This window comes from Macaca thibetana, chromosome X, assembly GCF_024542745.1.
Source record: "Macaca thibetana thibetana isolate TM-01 chromosome X, ASM2454274v1, whole genome shotgun sequence".
NCBI classification, from domain to species: Eukaryota; Metazoa; Chordata; class Mammalia; order Primates; family Cercopithecidae; genus Macaca; species Macaca thibetana.
The window spans coordinates 148,415,524-148,432,985 of NC_065598.1; the positions used below are offsets into that span (position 1 = coordinate 148,415,524).

Below are 17,462 nucleotides of genomic sequence, written 5' to 3' on the forward strand. Positions count from 1 at the left end.
CAGGAACAATGGAGGCCAGAAGGGAGTGGAATGACAAACTGAAAGCATCGAAAAAAAAAATACTATCAACTAAAAAAAAAAAATTTTGTTTTGAGACAGTCTCAGTCTGTCACCCAGGCTGGAGTGCAGTGGTGTGATCTCAGCTCATCGCAGCCTCAACCTCCTGGGCTCAAATGATCTGCCTGCCTCAGCCTCCCAAAGTGCTGAGATTACAGGTGTGAACTACTGCACACAGCCCCCAAATTTTATATCTAGCAAAACTATACTTTAAAAATTGAAGGTTTAGCTGGGTGTGTTGGCTCATGCCTGTAATCTCGACACTTTAGGAGGCCAAGGCAGGCGGATCACCTGAGGTCAACAGTTTGAGACCAACCTGACCAACATGGTGAAACCCCATCTCTACTAAAAATACAATAATTAGCCAGACGTGGTGGCATGCACCTGTAATCCCAGCTACTCGGGACACTGAGGCACAAGAATCGCTTGAACCTGGGAGGCAGAGGTTGCAGTGAGCTGAGATCACGCCACTGCACTCCAGCCTGGGCAACCGAGAGAGACTCCATCTCAAAAAAAAAAAAAAAAAAAAATTGAAGGTTTAAAAAAAGACATTCCCAGATAAACAAAGGCTGACGTAGTTCATTGCTAGCATGCCTCATTACAAGAAATACTCAAGGAAGTCCTTCAGGCTGAAAGGAAATGACACCAGTTAGTAACTGGAATTCAAAGTAAGAAATGGAAAGCAGAAAAAATGGTTAGAAAGTGAGCTAATATAAAAGCCACTCAACATATTTTTATTCATTTACTTTCTTTTAAAAACGTAAGATTGCATTTAAAAAAGGTATTACACTGTATTTCAGGGTTTATAACCTATATAGATGTAATATACATGGCATTACTAGCTCAAAAGAAGTGGGAAAGAATGTAGCCATACTGGGGCAAAGTCTCCATATTTCACCAAAATTAAGTGAGTAGTCACCTGAGGTGGATTGTGATTAGTTAAGACTCATAATGTAATCGCTAGAGAAAACCCTAAGAAAATAACTCAAACTTGGAGTGAATGAATGCCTATTTATGTCTAAATTTCTGCTTCAATGTAATTAAAAATCAACAGAGGAAAATTGGCCAGCGCAGTGGCTCACATCTATAATCCCAGCACTTTGTGAGGCCGAGGTGGGTGGATCACTTGAGGTCAGGAGTTCGAGACCAGCCTGGCCAACATGGGGAAATCCCGTCTCTACTAAAAATACAAAATAAAATTCAAATATAACATATGGACATTTCAATGCTCTATTTTCAATAGTTGATAGGACTACACAGAACATCAGCAAGGATATATAAAATCTGAACAATACTATCAACAAATTTGACCTAACTGATACCTATAGAACACACCATTCAACAATTGCCAAGTACACATTTTTTTCAAGTGCACATGAAACATTCTCCAGGATAGACCATAACCTAGGTCATAAAACAAGTCTCAATATATTTAAAGGAATTTAAATAATATAAAATATGTTCTCTGACCGCAAGAGAATTAAATTATAAATCCAAAAAGATAGAAACCTAGGAAGTCCAAAATACTTGGAAATTATGCAACACTCTTCTAAATAACTGGCAAGTCAAAGAAAAAACAAAGGAAATTAGAAAAGCCTGAAGAGAATGAAAATGAAAACACAACATATCAAAATCTATGGACTGCAGCTAAAGCAGTACTCAGAGGGAAACTTACAGCTTTAAAGGCCTACACCAGCAAAAAAAGAAAGATCTCAAATTAATAACCTTGCATCTACCTTGACAAACTAGAAAAAGAAGAGCATACTAAATCCAAAGCAAGCAGAAGGAAGGAAATAAAGATTAGCACAGAAACTAATGGAATTGAAAACAGGAAAACAATAGAGAAAAATCAATGAAAACAAAAGTCAGCTCTTTGAAAAATCAGCAAAATTGATCTTGGCTAGAGTGACCAAAAAGAAAAGAGAATCAAATTACCAAGATCAAGAAGAGAAAAGGGGGGCCGGGCGCGGTGGCTCACGCCTGTAATCCCAGCACTTTGGGAGGTCGAGGCGGGCGGATCACAAGGTCAGGAGATCGAGACCACGATGAAACCCCGTTTCTACTAAAAATACAAAAAAATTAGCCGGGCGCGGTGGCGGGCGCCTGTAGTCCCAGCTACTCAGGAGGCTGAGGCAGGAGAATGGCGGGAACCCGGCAGGCGGAGCTTGCAGTGAGCCGAGATTGCGCCACTGCACTCCAGCCTGGGCGACAGAGCGAGACTCTGTCTCAAAAAAAAAAAAAAAAAAAAAAAAAAAAAGAAGAGAAAAGGGGGGCATTACTACTGACCTATAGAAATTTAAAGGATTATAAGAGAATGCTTTGATGACTTCATGCCAAAAAAATTGGACAACTCAGATGAAATGGAGAAATTCCTAGAAAGACACATGACCAAAACTGACTTTAAAATAAATTAAAAATCTGAATAGACTTATACCAAGCAAATAAATTGAATTAGTAATTGAAAATATTCCCACAAAGAAAATCCAAGCCCAGATGGCTTCACTGGTGAATTCTATCAAATAACTGAAGAATGATGAACGCCAATCCTTCACAGACTCTTTCAGAAAATAGAGGAGTAGGAACACTTCCTATCTCATCCTATCAACCCAGTATTACCCTCATACCAAGGATATCACAAGGAAACAACTACATCTCAATATGCTTCATGAACTCCTGGATGCAAAAATCTTTAACACAATATTTAAAAACTAAATCTAGCAGCACATAAGGATTAGACACCATCATCAAGTGGGATTTATACCAAGAATACAAGCTTGATTTAACATCTGAAACTCAGTGTAACACACCACATTAACAGAAAAAGGACAAAAACCACATGATCCTCTCAATAGGTGCATAAAAAGATTCGACAGAATCTAACATCCATTCATGACTTGAAACAGTCCTTTGGCGGGTGGCGGCGAGCGCAGAGGACGCCATGAAGGTCCCGAGCGCACTACAAGAGTACAAGGTGGTGGGTCGCTGCCTGCCCACCCCCAAATGCCACACACCGCCTCTCTACCGCATGCGAATCTTTGCGCCTAATCATGTCGTTGCCGAGTCCCCCTTCCGGCACTTCGTATCTCAGTTAAAGATTAAGATTAAGAAGTCTTCAGGGGAGATTGTCTACTGTGGGCAGGTGTTTGAGAAGCGCCCCCTGCGGGTGAAGAACTTCGGCATCTGGCTGCGCTATGACTCCCGGAGCGGCACCCACAACATGTACCGGGAATACCGGGACCTGACCACCGCGGGGCTGTCACCCAGTGCTACTGAGACATGGGCGCCCGGCATGGCGCCCGGGTCCACTCCATCCAGATCATGAAGGTGAGGGAGATCGCAGCCAGCAAGTGCCGCTGGTCGGCCATCAAGCAGTTCCACGACTCCAAGATCAAGTTCCCGCTGCCCCACCGGGTCCTGCGCCGTCAGCACAAATCACGCTTCATCACCAAGAGGCCCAACACCTTCTTCTGGGCGCAGGGGCCTCGCCCGGGTGTGCCCCAAATAAACTCAGGAAAGCCCAGTGAAAAAACAAAACAAAACAAAACAAAACAAAAAACAAAACAAAACAAAACCAAAAAAAACACCTTTCTACAAACTAGGAACAGGAACAGAATGGAAGTTACTCATGACAAAGGGCATCTATGAAAAATCCACAGCTAACATGACACTTAATGATGAAAGACTAAACGTTTTCCCTCTAAGATTAGGAACAAGGAAAGGATTCTTTTACCACTTGTATTTAATGTAGTATTGGAGGTTCTTGGTAGTGCAATAAGCAGGAGAAACAAAAAGAAAAAAGAGAGAAAAGGAAGGGAACAAGGAAATAAGCATCCCAATTAGAAAGGAATAAGTAAAATTCTCTTTACTTGCAGATGACACGTGGTGTGTGTAGAAAATCACAAAGAATCCACACAAATAAAACCTATTAGAACTAATAAAAAGGGCCAGGCATGGTGGCTTATGCCTATAATCCCAGTGCTTTGGGAGGCTGAGGCAGGAGGATTACTTGAGCCCAGGAGTTCAACACCAGCGTGTGCAGCATAGTGAGACTCCATCTCTAAAAATAAAATAAAATAAAGTAAATTAGAACCTAACATGGTGGCCTGCTCCTGTAGTCCCAGCTACTCTGGAGGCTGAGAAGGGAGGATTTGCTTGAGCCCAGGAGTTCAAGACCGCAGTGAGCTGTGATTGCACCACTGCACTCCGGCCTCTAGCCTGGGTGACAGAGCAAGACCCCGGTCCTCCGTCAAAAGAGAGAGACAGAGCGAGAACTAATAAAAAGTTTAGGAAGGCCACAGAATACAAGATCAATATATTTTTAAAAATCAATGGTTATTTCTATACACTTTTAATGAACAATTCAAAAATGAAATTATGAAAACAATTCTGTGTACAAGAGCATACAAAGAATAAAATCCACAAATAAATTTAACAACAAAAGAAGTGCGAAATGTATACACTGAAAACTGTAAAAGATCATTTAAAAAATTAAAGAACAAAATAAGTGGAATGATATTCTGTGTTCATGGATTGGAAAACAATATTGTTTTAACATAGCAACACTCTCTGGCTGGCCACGGTGGCTCACGCCTGTAACCCCAGCACTTTGGGAGGCTGAGACGGGCAAATCACCTGAGGTCAGAAGTTCGAGACCAGCCTGGCCAACATGGTGAAACCTTGTCTCTACTAAAAATACAAAAAAATTAGCCAGCCATGGTGGCAGGCATCTGCAATCCCAGCTACTTGGGAGACTGAGACAGGAGAATCATTTGAACCTGGGAGGCGAAGGTTGCAGTGAGCCAAGATCGTGCCATTGCACTCCAGCCTGGGTGACAACAGTGAAACTCTGTCTCAAAAAAAAAAACAAAACAAAAAACAAACAAACAAAAAAACCCATGTGCCTCAAAAGACACTATCAAAGAGTGAAAAGATAATCCACAGAATGGGAGAAAATATTTACAAATCATATATCTGATAAGGATCTAATATCCAGAATACATAAAGAACCCTTACAGCTCATCAATAAAAAGATAAATTATCCAATTAAAAAATGAACAGAAGTTTTGAATGAACATTTTTCCAAATAAGATATACAAATGACTAATAAGTACATGAAAAGATGCTCAATATCATTGGTCATTAGAGCAATACAAATCAAAACCACAATGAGATACCATTTCACACACACTAGGATGGCTATTTTAAAAATCACGCACAATAACAAGTGTTGACAAGGATGGAGAGAAATTTGAACCACATGCATTGCTGGTGGGAATGTAAAATGGTGCTGTTGCTTTGGAAAATGGCTTGGCATTTCCTTCAAAAGTTAAACATGGAGTTATCATATGGCCCAACAATAGTACTCCTAGGTGTATACTCAAGACAATTGAAAATACACATCCACACAAAAACTTGCACACAATTGTTCATAGCACTATTATTCACAATAGCTAAAAGTGGAAACAACCCAAATGTCCATCAATGATTAATAAAATGTGGTCTATCCATACAGTAAAATATTCTTCAGCTGTAAAAAAGAATGAAGTACTGATCCATGCTACAATATGGATGAACCCTGAAAACATCATAGTAAGGGTAAGCCGTGGACAAAAGTCCACGTATGGTATGATTTCATTAATTTGAAATATTGAAACAAGCAAATCCACAGATAGAAAGTCAATTAGTGGTTGCCAAACACTGGGGGGGGGGTTGTAAATAGGGAGCTACTGCAAATGCATACAAGGTTTCCTTTCGGGGTGATGAAAATGTTCTGGAATTAGATAGTGGTGATGGTGGCAAAACACTGTAAATACACTAAAAACTGCTGAATTGTACATTTTACAGGGTGAATTTTATGGTACGTGAATTGTACCTCAATAAAAAACAAATTTTTAATTTGAACGGAAAAGGATTGAAAAAAATATACCAGTCAAATGTTAACCAAAAAAAGTTATAGTTGCTATGTTAATATCAGACCAAGTAGACTAGAAGGGAAAATCATTGCTAGTATTAATGTATATCACTATATTTTGATCAAATATTCAACTTACCTAAAATACATACCAATTCTAAACTCATATATACTGAATAACATAACTTATAAATACATAAAGCAATAATTGAAAGAACTACAAGGAGAAACTGGCAAAAAGCAGTTGAACCTCTACTCAGGGCATCATGTGAGGAAAGACTTGGCTCCCTGGGGTGAGGGAAACTATGGAAATCTCCATGGGGTGTGAGGGAGGAGCTCTGGAGAGATGGGCATGAGCTTTTGTTTTTTCAAAGACCAGCGTGATAGTAAGCCTGGGCTTTTTCTATTTCTCAAAAGGGGGCAGATAATAGGGTTGAAAAATACTGAAAAATTCTCGTAAAGCAAAAATCAGATCCTGTCACTTGTTCTGTTTAAAACGTCAGTGGCTCCCAGTGCCCTCTTGAGAAAGTTCACTTTCCAGGCTGATCTCTACCCACCTCCTCTCACAACCTCTCTCAACCAGACGGGATTCTTTGTTATTTCTGAAACATTCCATACTTCTTATCTTGCCCACCTTGTGTTGGGCTGGTGATAGGGATCCCTGAATGAAGCTGGGGTGGGGTGGAGAACATGGTCACCACATGCCCAGACAGTGCCTGGCAGGAAGAAACATGTGGCTTATAGTGCCAACTCGGCCACCACCTGGCCAGGGGGCCTGACTTGGTCACTTCATCTCTTCAACAGACCTGCTGCTCTCCTGGGTTCCCTGGCAGCATCCTCAACTCCCTCACAACTCCCCCCCTCCCACTCCCATTGACTCCATGACCAAGCTCCATCCTTCCAGTAGCCCCACATCTCTTGCCTTGTCCTATACATGGTTCAGGCTTGTCTCCCAGCCACCAGCCCTGCCCTGCCCCACTTCCAGGCCGTTGCTCACACCGAACTCCAAAGGGATCTTTGTAGGGCCCAGCTCCCATGCCCCATTTCCACCACTGTGAAAAGACCTCCCTGGTTCCCACTTAACAGGACATAAAATTGAGGCACAGAGGACCTTAAAGGCAACACAAGCCAGGTGGCATGGTGGCTCACAGCTGTAGTCCTAGCTACTCGGGAGGTTGAGAATCACTTGAACCCAGGAGTTCTGGGCTGTAGTGTGCTATGTCCATCAGGTGTCCATACTAAGTTCAGCATCAATATTCTGGGAGCAGAGGACCACTAGGTTGCCTATGGAGGGGTGAACCACCCCAGGTCGGAAACAGCGTAGGTCAAAACTCGTGTGCTGATCAGTAGTAGGATCACACTTGTGAAGTGAATAGCCACTGCACTCCATCCTGGGCAACATAGTGAGACTCCATCTCATAAAAAAAAGTAAAAAATAAAAAAAATTTTTAAAAAAAGGCAACACAAACCATGTGCAAGACCCAAACTCAAATCCAGCGTGGGGTCCCCCAGCCCAGGGTTCTCTTTCCTTCAGACACACAGAGTTTGCATTCACAAAGAGAAGTGGGGAACAAATGCCGCCTTGTTTTCTTCAATTCCCCACACAATTATGTCCCAAGCAAGACCTCGCTTGCATGGATGCAAGCAAGAGGATGCAGTGGGAGAGCGTGGGTTCAAATCTTCACTCTGCCACAAGCTGTGTAACTTTGGCTCACTTAGCCTCTCTATGCCTCAGTTTCTCCATATGTGAAGTGGGGATGATGACCATGATAGCAGCTATCTCACAGGTGAGGTTCAAGTTAATACATAGGAAGCTTTTCAATAAAGAGTCGTTACTAGCTTTTTTTTTTTCTTTTTTTTTTTTTTTTTTTTTTTGTAGAGACAGGTTCTCTCCATCTTACCCAGGCTAGTCTCAAACTCCTGGGCTCGAGGGATCAGTGTTCTTTTTATTACAAGGAATAAACCTTCCAGAACTACTAGATACAATGCTAGACACATATTTGCAAAGAGAAGGGTGAAAAGTAAGTCTACTTTCATACCCCTCAGGCAACTCGAACTCACCACATCCAGAATCAATCTCATCACTCCTCCCCCAAAGTGATGCTCATTGAACTCTTCTTGATGAATGTTCTGCTGCCAGGACCATGACCTACCTGGATCCTCTCGCTTCATTCCCTACCTGCAACCCATCACAAGACCTGTCCACGTGACTCCCAAAGAGCTCCTAGGACCACCTCCGTGTCTCCCTGTCCCTAGGGTGGACCCACAGGTTGAGCTTCCCTTGAAACTCTGCTACCTACAGGTTTGCTTCAAGATGGAGCACGTGACCCACCCCGTGTGACCCAGAACAGCAGAGACAGCTTCCTTTTGTGATGCCCACCAGGGTTCCCCCGACCCTCGATTCTGGTCTGGTTCCAGACACTCCAATTCCCAGCAGCCAGCCCCAGCTCAGCACCTAACCCACACTGGACAAGAATGCTCTCTGGCTAAAAACCCCTTCGATGGCTCCGCACTGCTCCTAGACTACAGCTCCAGCTCCTTCCCCTGCCAGGATTGGTCTGGCCCATTCCTCTTGCTGCCAGCCTCAGCAACGGCCCTGAGCCTGAGAAGCCCTCACAGGGTCCAGCGCAGCTCCCTTGCCATCACTTCACACACACACCACTTTTGCCTTTGGCTAAACCAGTCCTTTCTCTCTCCTTGGCTGCCATCCCACTGCCTAAGGGACCCAAATTGCCTTCCTCATATGGGGTCTTGGAGGGATGAAGGAGGGGTGCCACCTCTGCTTGACCTGGGGGTTCCCCCTCTCACCCCTATCACAGATGGGCAGGACCTCTCCCCCAAGGTTGGACTTCCCCAGGGCAGGATTTGCAGGGTGTGGGGTGGGGGCAGTGGCAAAGAGGAACGGGTTTGAGAGGCTGCCCAGGTGCTGAAGGAACTAGGGGAGGCTAATGGACGTCTAAAGATGGGGCCGTGGCTCCCCCTGCTGACGGGAGGCCATATTGCACCCTGTGTCAAGGCAGCCCAGAGCTGGCTTGAGCTCCAAGCGGAGGCGATCTGGCCAAGTGCCTGGACTAGAAGAGCTGGCTGTTCCTGAGCAAGTGCTGGTTTCTTCTGGAAGGTTGGCTCTGGCACTCCTGCTCACGGCTCCCAGACCCACAAAGATCATTTTTATCATCCCCGTAAAACCACCCCTAAAATAGAGGGCGTCCTCCTGGGGGGCAGGCACCTACTCAGCGCCCAGCACCTGACACAGAGTAGAGGCTCAGTCAACATCTGACCAAAACAAGAGCAAGTAGGTATCATGGGAGTCCAGTGTGAACAACGGAGAAGATGGGAAGGGGGACCCGCAGCAGGGGTGCCCACAGGCAACAAGGCCCCGGGTACGGGTGAGGGCAAGTGGGACAGGTCTTGGAGGTGAGGAGGCCATGGTACTGGCTGACTGAGGTCCCCTGTGCGGCCCAGAGTCTGGAGCGAAGGATGGCCTGGGAGTGGCTGTGGGGATGGAGGAGGAGGCTGCCCACCCACCTCCAGCCTGTTCTCCCTGGTGGAAGCCAGGTCCCCTGGCTCCAACCCTGAACCCCACTCCAGCCTTCACCCACAAGGCCCAGGCCAGCCTTGGTTTGACCCTCACCGCCTCCCTTTGGGGCCCAAAGTTCAACAGGGAGGGTAATCTTCTCTACCATTCTCGCCAGTCAAGCCGTGGGTCATCAGGCTACACTCTGGGGGCTGGCAGGGAGCAAGGGTCTCAGAAGGTAGGGAGGGGTGGCCAGCTTGCCTGGAACTCTGGCTGGGGCCAAGGAGTGGCTCTAGAGGTCTTCCCCTGATGGGCCCAAGAGAAAGGGCTAGAGGGGCCAGCAGAGGTTTGGGACCCAGCAAGGCAGGGCTCTGGAGCCCTGGCCGCTCCAGAATGGAGGTTGGTGGGCCTGGGGCCACTCAGACCAGAGGACAGGCCACGGCTCTTCACTTCAGAAGCCACTGCCAAGCTGCCACTGCTCCCAGAGTCCCAGCTTCCAGCCCAGGTCTACCCCAGCCTGGAACCTGAGGGTTCCAAAGCCCCCCACACAGCAGAGGGGAAGAGGGCCCCGTGTGGCCCTCTCCTGGACAAGGAGCTCCTCTCACCCCCTGACCCTGGGGTTCCCTATTCTTCTGCTTGGCAAGATGGCCTCTGGCCATCAAGAAAGGGAAGGGAGGGAGGGATGGAAGGTGACAGTTCTGGGCTCTGGTCGCCCTCCATGCACCTGTGAGCCCTTCCCAGTCCCAGGCACCTGGCTGAGGCACTCCAGGCCCGGCCCTGCATGGCAGGGGCACTGCAGCCCATCCCTGGGGGTCTGGAGCCACATTCAGCCTCCTGCCAGCGCCCCCTGCTGGCAGCCCAGCAGGCGTGTGCTGCCTCCACTTTGTCCCAGGACCCCAAGGCTGGGCAGTTACACCTCTGGGGTGGCAGAGCTGCCTGGCCACGCTGTCACTTGTTGGTGCTTTGGGGAGAGGGGACAGGAAGTTTTTGGACAGTTGGAAACTTGTCTGCCACGATGAGAGGGAGCAGAGGTTCAGGTGGCAGTGGGTAAAGCCGTGTGGCAGGGTCTCATTGGTTTCCTTCCCACAAGTGACCAGGTCTCCTCCACACTCGCCGCACCCCCAGTTCACCACTGGCCCATTGCTGTATCTTTCTTTATTGGTTTGGGGAAAACTGGAGGGGGCTGGAAGGCCATGACCATGGCACAAGCAGGACCATCCACACTCAGCGAAGCACAGAACAGCCATGCAGGAAAGACAGCCCCTGAGGCCCGCCTGCCAGCACCTCCTCGGCTTTTGGTGGGGTGGGGGGCAGGGGCGGGAGAGGCAACAGGGGAGGGGATCCACTGCCCCCAGGCAGGGCAGAGCCTGGGGACAGACTTGAGGGTGCTCCATTCCAACCCCAGCACCATGCGCCACACCCTCAAATCTCAAACTCCAGCAGAGGCCAGCCCCAGGGGTGAAGGGTTGGGGGAGGGGACCAAAAGCATCCAAGGGAAGGAAATCTGGGGGTCAGTCCACTTGGCCTTGGCATCTGCCTGAGAGCGAGAAGCAGAGGGAAAGGGGGTAGTTAGGAGCCGACCTGCCAGCCCTGTGCCCCCACCCCCACCTCAGTCAAATCCTGGATTTCTTAGAGGCCCTCTCCCCCTTCACTCCCTTGCCCAATCTCGGGCACCCACAGGCCCTCCCTGTCCTTCCACCTCTCCTGGGGCCCTGGCTCCTCCCTCTGCCCTCTGCCCTCAGCCCTCTGGCCTGTGGGGGCCACCCCACTTAGCTCTTGGCCACATGGAGTGCCACCACCCTCTAAGCTCTTCAAACACACCTGGGGATCACCACTTGGGGGGCTGGCCAGTATGGAGGCCTGAGTGGCTGTGGCGGGCCAGGCCCTGCTCAGAGGCCCCCTCGGCCTCTGGGCTCTGCCCCAGCTTCCGGATGTGGCGCAGGAATGAGGTGGCATTGAAGGCTCGCTGCCAGAAGAGAGGGAGATCAGGCCAGGCCTGGGCCAGGCCCCAGCCCCAAGACTGTGAGGGCCACAGTGGCCACTGGGCAGTCACAGTGATCGGGCTACAGCTGGGATGCAGCGGGTGACCACACTGGGTGTCTCCACACTGACCTTCCAGTGCATCCGAGCAAAGTTCTTCTGGATCTGCTCACTGACAGAGCCTAAGATGTCCCTGTCGAAGGCTGTGTCCCCAGAGATCCTGGGGAAAGGCTGAAGGTCGGGGGGGGGCCTCTCTGCAGGTGCAGTCCCCCTGGCCCTGGGGCAGCTCGGCAGGGCTCCCACTCACCAAAGATGCTGCAAGGCCTGTTGGCAGGTGAACCGCTTCTGGGGGTCTCGCTCCAGAAGGTGCCGGATGAAGTCTTTGGCTGGAGCAGGGAGGCTGGGTCAGCCCATCGGGTCCCCACTCCCTTGCATCACCCCCAAGCATGGGCCAGCCTGAAGCTCACCTGATTCTGAGATGTCATCCCAGAAAGGAGAGTCAAACTCATAGCTGGCCCTCAGGATCTGGTTGAAGAGTTCAGGGTCGCTCTCGTCGTAGAAGGGGGGATACCCACACAGCCTGGCACCCACAGATGAATCACCCAGCTGCCCCACCCTCCCCAACCCAGCAGAGGCAGGCAGGCAGGAGACAAGCCTTCCCAGCAGTAACTCACAGGATGTAGGAGATGACGCCCAGTGCCCACACATCTACGGCCTTCCCGTAGGGTTTCTGCTCCAAGAGCTCTGGGGCTGGGGGCCAGAGACAGACAGACGCACGCACAGGCACACACGCAGCCATGCCGCTCAGTGTCGCTGGCTCAGCCTACTCAAGCCCAGGAATGGCCCACACAAAGGCAACGGGCACAACAGCCTTCCCGGCTATCTAGGGTCCCCCAGGCCACCCCACTCCCAGCAAGCCTCAGGGTGCCGTCCCTCACCCACATATCCGGGGGTCCCACAGGCGGTGCCTAGCATGTTGCCAGCCTGGATTTTGGAGAGTCCAAAGTCAGAGACCATGATCTTTGAGTCCTCAAAGGGTGTGGCATACAGGAGGTTTTCGGGCTGTGACACACGGACACCGGGAAAAGGGCCAGGTCAGTCCTGATGCGGTGCCGGTGCTGGGACAGGATGAGGACTACACACTCTCAGGTTCCCCAGAGCCTTGGTGGAGTGGGAGATCAAGAAAGGCCCCAGCCGTGCTCCCGGGAAAACAAAGGCAGGGCCAGGTGGGCAAGTGGGAGGGTGGGGCGCAGAGGCCCCAGCCAGGCACCTTGAGGTCCCGGTGCACGATCCCCAGGCTGTGCAGGTAGGAGACGGCGCCGAGGACCTGACCCACCAGATGGCTGGCATCCTTCTCTGTGTAGGAGCCGCGCTCCATGATGCGATCAAACAGCTCGCCACCCGTCACCCTGGGGGTGCCAGGGGTTTGGCTGACCCAGGCACTCAGCCTGGCCTTCAGCCCCACTCACTGCTCAGCCCCTCCCCGGCTCCCACAGCCTGCCCAGGCCCTCCTCACAGTTCCATGGCCAGGTAGAGGTGGGAAGGGCTCTCGTGGACATCCTCCAGAGCAACAATGTTGGGGTGGCTGATCCTGCAACGGCAAGGAAGCACCTGTGGGCCAACAGAGTCAAGGGGTGCTCTGTCCTGAGGCCCCGGGAAAAGCCTCCTCCCTCTTCTCCTCCTCCCACCTCTGTTCCCCATTCCCTACCACATGCCACCCCTGCCCGGTCCAGGAAGGCGGAGCTCCAGCCTGAGCCCTGGCCTTCCTTCTAAAGCCCATTTGAAAAGCACAGATCAATATCCACTAGCTCCCTGTGGCTGCCACAGGGACGTGCAGGCCCAGAGAGAGCACTGCCCCAGGCTTCCCAAAGGTTGGTGGCCAGGCCTAGACTAGAACCAGGGACTCCTTGCACCCCTCATCGACCTATGCCACATCCCAGGGCCCCGTGAGGTGCGCACCTACGGAGCACTGCGATCTCGTTCTCCACCAGGGCCTCCTTGCCCCGGAGGGCCTTCTTGGGGATGCACTTGAGGGCCACAAGGTGTGCGGAGCCCCGCTCCTGGGCCAGCACCACCTCGGAGAAGGCACCCCTGCCGCAGACACCAGCGGTGGGAGGTGGGAAGGAAGTGGGAAGAGAAAAGAGGCAGGAGGGAGAGAGAGGGGAGCGGGGAGGGCCCCCTGTGAAGAAGATGGGGAGGCCCTACCTGGCCCTGTGCCACCCCCCACGAAACTCAACACATGCCATCTCACAGACTCACTCACATTCACGCACCCTTATATATTCACACACACATCATCTCACACCCACTTGCGTAGTCACACACACATGCCATCTCACACAGGTACACACACACACGATCACACGCGCGCACACTCACGAGCCGAGCCTCTCGCGGATCTCATAGACGCTGCTGATGTCCTCCGTGTGTTTCTTCAGCAGCAGCATGTCTGCAGGGGCAGGGGAGAGGTGATGGGGGTCCCTCCTCCCTCCCCCGCACCGGAGGCGAGGGCAGCTTCCTCCTCCACCCCTGTCAGGCAGGCCTCAGCCGTTGCCGCTGCGCTCGACCCTCCCCTCCCCCGTCCAGGTCCACACCCCCAGACGGACGCCTTGCAGCGAGGCCACCGCAAACGCGCCTCCACATCCCAGGCCTACAGCTGCCATCCCACGCCCCCACACCCTGCACCCCGACAGCGACCAGCGCCTGGATGCTGCCTCTCTGCCTCCACACATCCGGCCGCTTTCCAGAAGGCTCCATGCTCACCCACGCCGGTCCCTCCCCCATCCACACATCCACAGAGCCCACGCCCCCACCCCCGCGTAGACCCGCCACCCATGGCACAGCGCCCACAGGCACCCGCTGCCGAAGCCACCAAGCCGCCCGGGATGCACCTGCGACCCCCGCGCGCAGCCACCTGCCAAGACCGCGGCCACCCACGCGGCCGCAGACGCAGCCCGGCCTTCGGCGCCGCGGAGCAGGGGGACCTGGCAGCCTGGGCCGCACGCGTCCTGAGCTGCGTGGACCGAGCGCGAGCGGGCAGGGGGCGCGCCAGGCGTGACAGGTGTGCTGCGGGCGCGCAGGGCTGTGGCGGCTGTGGGCCAGACCTGGTGCGCCCCCGCCTCGCGCGTCCCCGCGCCCCAAAGCAGGTGCGGACCTGGAGCGGGTGCCGCAGCGTCGTTTAGTGCAGTGGCCGCCTCACCAAGCCCCCCGCCCGCTTCCCGCCGGCCCCGCCCCCTCCGCGCACGCCCCCGCCGGCCGCCCAAGCACGCAGTGGCCAAGCGCGGCCGCGGCGCCGCAGGGCACCTTGTAAGGCAATCGCCGGGCTCCGACTCGGGCGCCGGCCACCACCGCCCGGCCCACTGCTCTCTCGCGCCGCCTCCCGGAGCTGCGGCCCAGCTGGGCCGACCCCAGGACCTTTGCACCACCGGTGGCTGTCTCCCAGAGAGCTCTCTTCGGCCACAGGTCGGCAAGGCTCTCTGCCTTCCAGTCTCTGCTTTCACCGCCTCTCCGAGGACAGGCCGACCAGGCCACTTGCCCGAAAACAGCCTCCATCCCTAGCTCCAGGACCCTGCAGCCCTGCACCACAGCTCTGCCACCCTGGGCTCCCGGCACTCACTGGGCTCCCTCTAGCTCCACCATTAATCCCTCACCCTCACTCTCTTCTCTACCCAGCAGCCAGAGCATTCCTTTTATTGAGATCATGTCACCCTCCCGCAGCTCTCTATGTCAATCCAAGTCAAAGCATGAGTCCTTAGGGGGTGGCCTAATGACTGCTCTGGCCCCTCCCCACCTTTCCCGGCCACTGGCCTCCTGACTGGCCCTAACCCGGACCACATTTGCAGCTGCGTCCCAGCCTTTGCTCCCCTGCCTGGAATGTTCTTCGCTCAGATATCTGCCTGGCTTGGCTCCTCACTCCATCAGATCTCGGCTCAAATGTCCCCTCCTCAAACCGGCCTCCCTGGCTCTGCCTCTCCCAATTCTCCCCGCATACCCCTGCCCTGTCTTTAGAACGTCCAACAGCAAAAATCACCTTCTTCGCCTGGTCTTCCTCACCAAAGCGTCTGCTCCTAGAGAGTGTATCTCCGCGAACCCAGCCAAGACGAGCACAGGAAATAAGTGCGGGTGACTGAATTCAATTCTGCATCCAACAGTTACTGGACGCCCCTCGCTGCCGGCCATCCAGTCCCATGAGGTTCTGGTACCCTCCCCAGGGTCTGTGCTCCACATCCCCGCAGGTCAGCATCACAGGGGTTCCATCAAGTGGCAGGGTCCAATCTTCACAGTGACCCATGGGCCCTGGCATGACACAGAGTCTTCAAGAGAGTCTGCGGGGCAGGAAGAGTTTTTTAAAAATCATTTTGCCAGACCTCAACTCCCATATATACTCTGTAAAAACTGGGAAATCTGAGGAGGCCCCTGGCAGCTCTTGCCCCCTGGCCTTTCCCAGTCACCCTCCCAGGGCACTGCAGAAGTGCCTGGGACCCCGGCACTCAGAAGCGCCAGTCCTACCTGCTCATCTATGTGAACAGGGTTTCCTGGGACCGACATCTAAAACGGAAAAAAAACAGGAATGGAACTGATGCTGAGCCCCTTCTCATGACAGCAGGAAGTGCAATTTGTTCACAGATACCTACAGATAATTCCCCAGAATGTCTAATATGCCAATGGTGCTTTGCTCAAGCCAGAAGAAGCATTAGCAGAGTTCTACAACATGGTCCCGGGTTATAAAAAGAAATAGAAATACACATATTTCTGTGTCCCAGAGAAATATGGTGGCGTGAGTAATAAAAAACTGCCCACGTGGACAGAGAAATATGGCGGCGTGAGTAATAAAAAACTGCCCACGTGGACAGAGAAATATGGCGGCGTGAGTAATAAAAAACTGCCCACGTGGACAGAGATGGCACAAAGAGACCTCTCTGAGGGGCAGCAGATGGAAACTGGAGGCCAGAAGGAAAGCACCCACCTCCAAAGTGGGCCTGGGAAAGAAGAGCCAACGGGCAGGTATTGGTCCACGAGGTGACTCAGATGCCCCTGGCCTCATGTAAAAACTGATGGCACAATTTTTGTTTTAAATCATTGTATCATGGGGTTTTTTGGTTTGTTATTGTTGTTGTTGTTCTTGTCGTTGTTTGAGACAGAGTCTTACTCTGTCGCCTAGCCTGGAGTGCAGTGGTGCAATCTCAGCTCACTACAACCTCTGCCTCCTGGGTTCAAGCAATTCCCCTGTCTCAGCCTCCTGAGTAGGCTGGGACTACACGTGCACGCCACCACGCCCAGCTAATTTTTGTATTTTTAGTAGAGGCAGGGTTTCACCATGCCAGGCTGATCAGGCTGGTCTCGAACTCCTGACCTCAGGTGATCTGCCCGCCTCAGCCTCCCAAAGTGCTGGGACTACAGGTGTGAGCCACCGCACCAGGCCTGTATCATGTGTTTACAAGAGGAATTACACCTTCCGGCCTGGCAAGGTGGCTCATGCTTGTAATCCCAGCACTTTGGGAGGCTGAGGCTGGAGGATCACTTGAGCCCAGGAGTTCCAGCCTAGCCTGGGCAACATAGCAAGACCCCACTTTCTTTTTTTCTTTTTTTGAGATGGAGTGTAGAAAGTAAAAAGTTCCTCTTCAAAGTTTCCCTTCTTATTAAAAAATAAATCATAAGTGTTAGAAATAATAGTTTCTTTTAAAGACTAACTTCCTTCAAGCCTCCTTGCTTTGTGCTAGTAACTCTTTGTTAAGCCCTATCCTATGTAGCTGTTAAACATGCTTACAGGCACGTAGTACATTCTGTGTCCTTGTACTTTAACCAAGATATCTGTGCTGGACGTGCTCACAGGCATGTCCCAGCTCGCAGCCTATGTCCCTTTCCTGTTTGGGAATCTTATTACTTTTCTAAGTCATTTCGTCAGCAACTTCCTCTTTTCCTTTATCCTTCCATTGCTTTTACCTATTTTTAAAAGTTTTAAACTATTAGCCAATCAGGTTTTAGTTTAGATTGTGAGGT

The 17,462-nt window shown here is 51.5% G+C and overlaps 1 protein-coding gene and 1 pseudogene across 2 annotated transcripts; one reads left to right on the top strand and one right to left on the bottom strand.

Moving 5' to 3' along the window:
* Nucleotides 1-2,995: 2,995 nt before the first annotated feature.
* On the top strand, nt 2,996-8,309 carry LOC126945936 (60S ribosomal protein L18a-like; annotated as a pseudogene). Its single transcript, XR_007722556.1, has 2 exons — nt 2,996-3,528; nt 8,109-8,309. The product of XR_007722556.1 is annotated as a 60S ribosomal protein L18a-like (transcript).
* Nucleotides 8,310-10,622: 2,313 nt separating this feature from the next.
* On the bottom strand, nt 10,623-15,014 carry PNCK (pregnancy up-regulated nonubiquitous CaM kinase). The gene is given in 13 exon segments (XM_050775347.1): nt 10,623-11,019; nt 11,304-11,448; nt 11,595-11,682; nt 11,770-11,848; nt 11,930-12,042; nt 12,137-12,212; nt 12,401-12,524; nt 12,733-12,871; nt 12,979-13,053; nt 13,422-13,553; nt 13,842-13,911; nt 14,766-14,910; nt 14,913-15,014. Coding segments are annotated over 12 exon segments (1,281 nt in total). The 3' UTR covers nt 10,623-11,019; nt 11,304-11,310.
* Nucleotides 15,015-17,462: the final 2,448 nt, after the last annotated feature.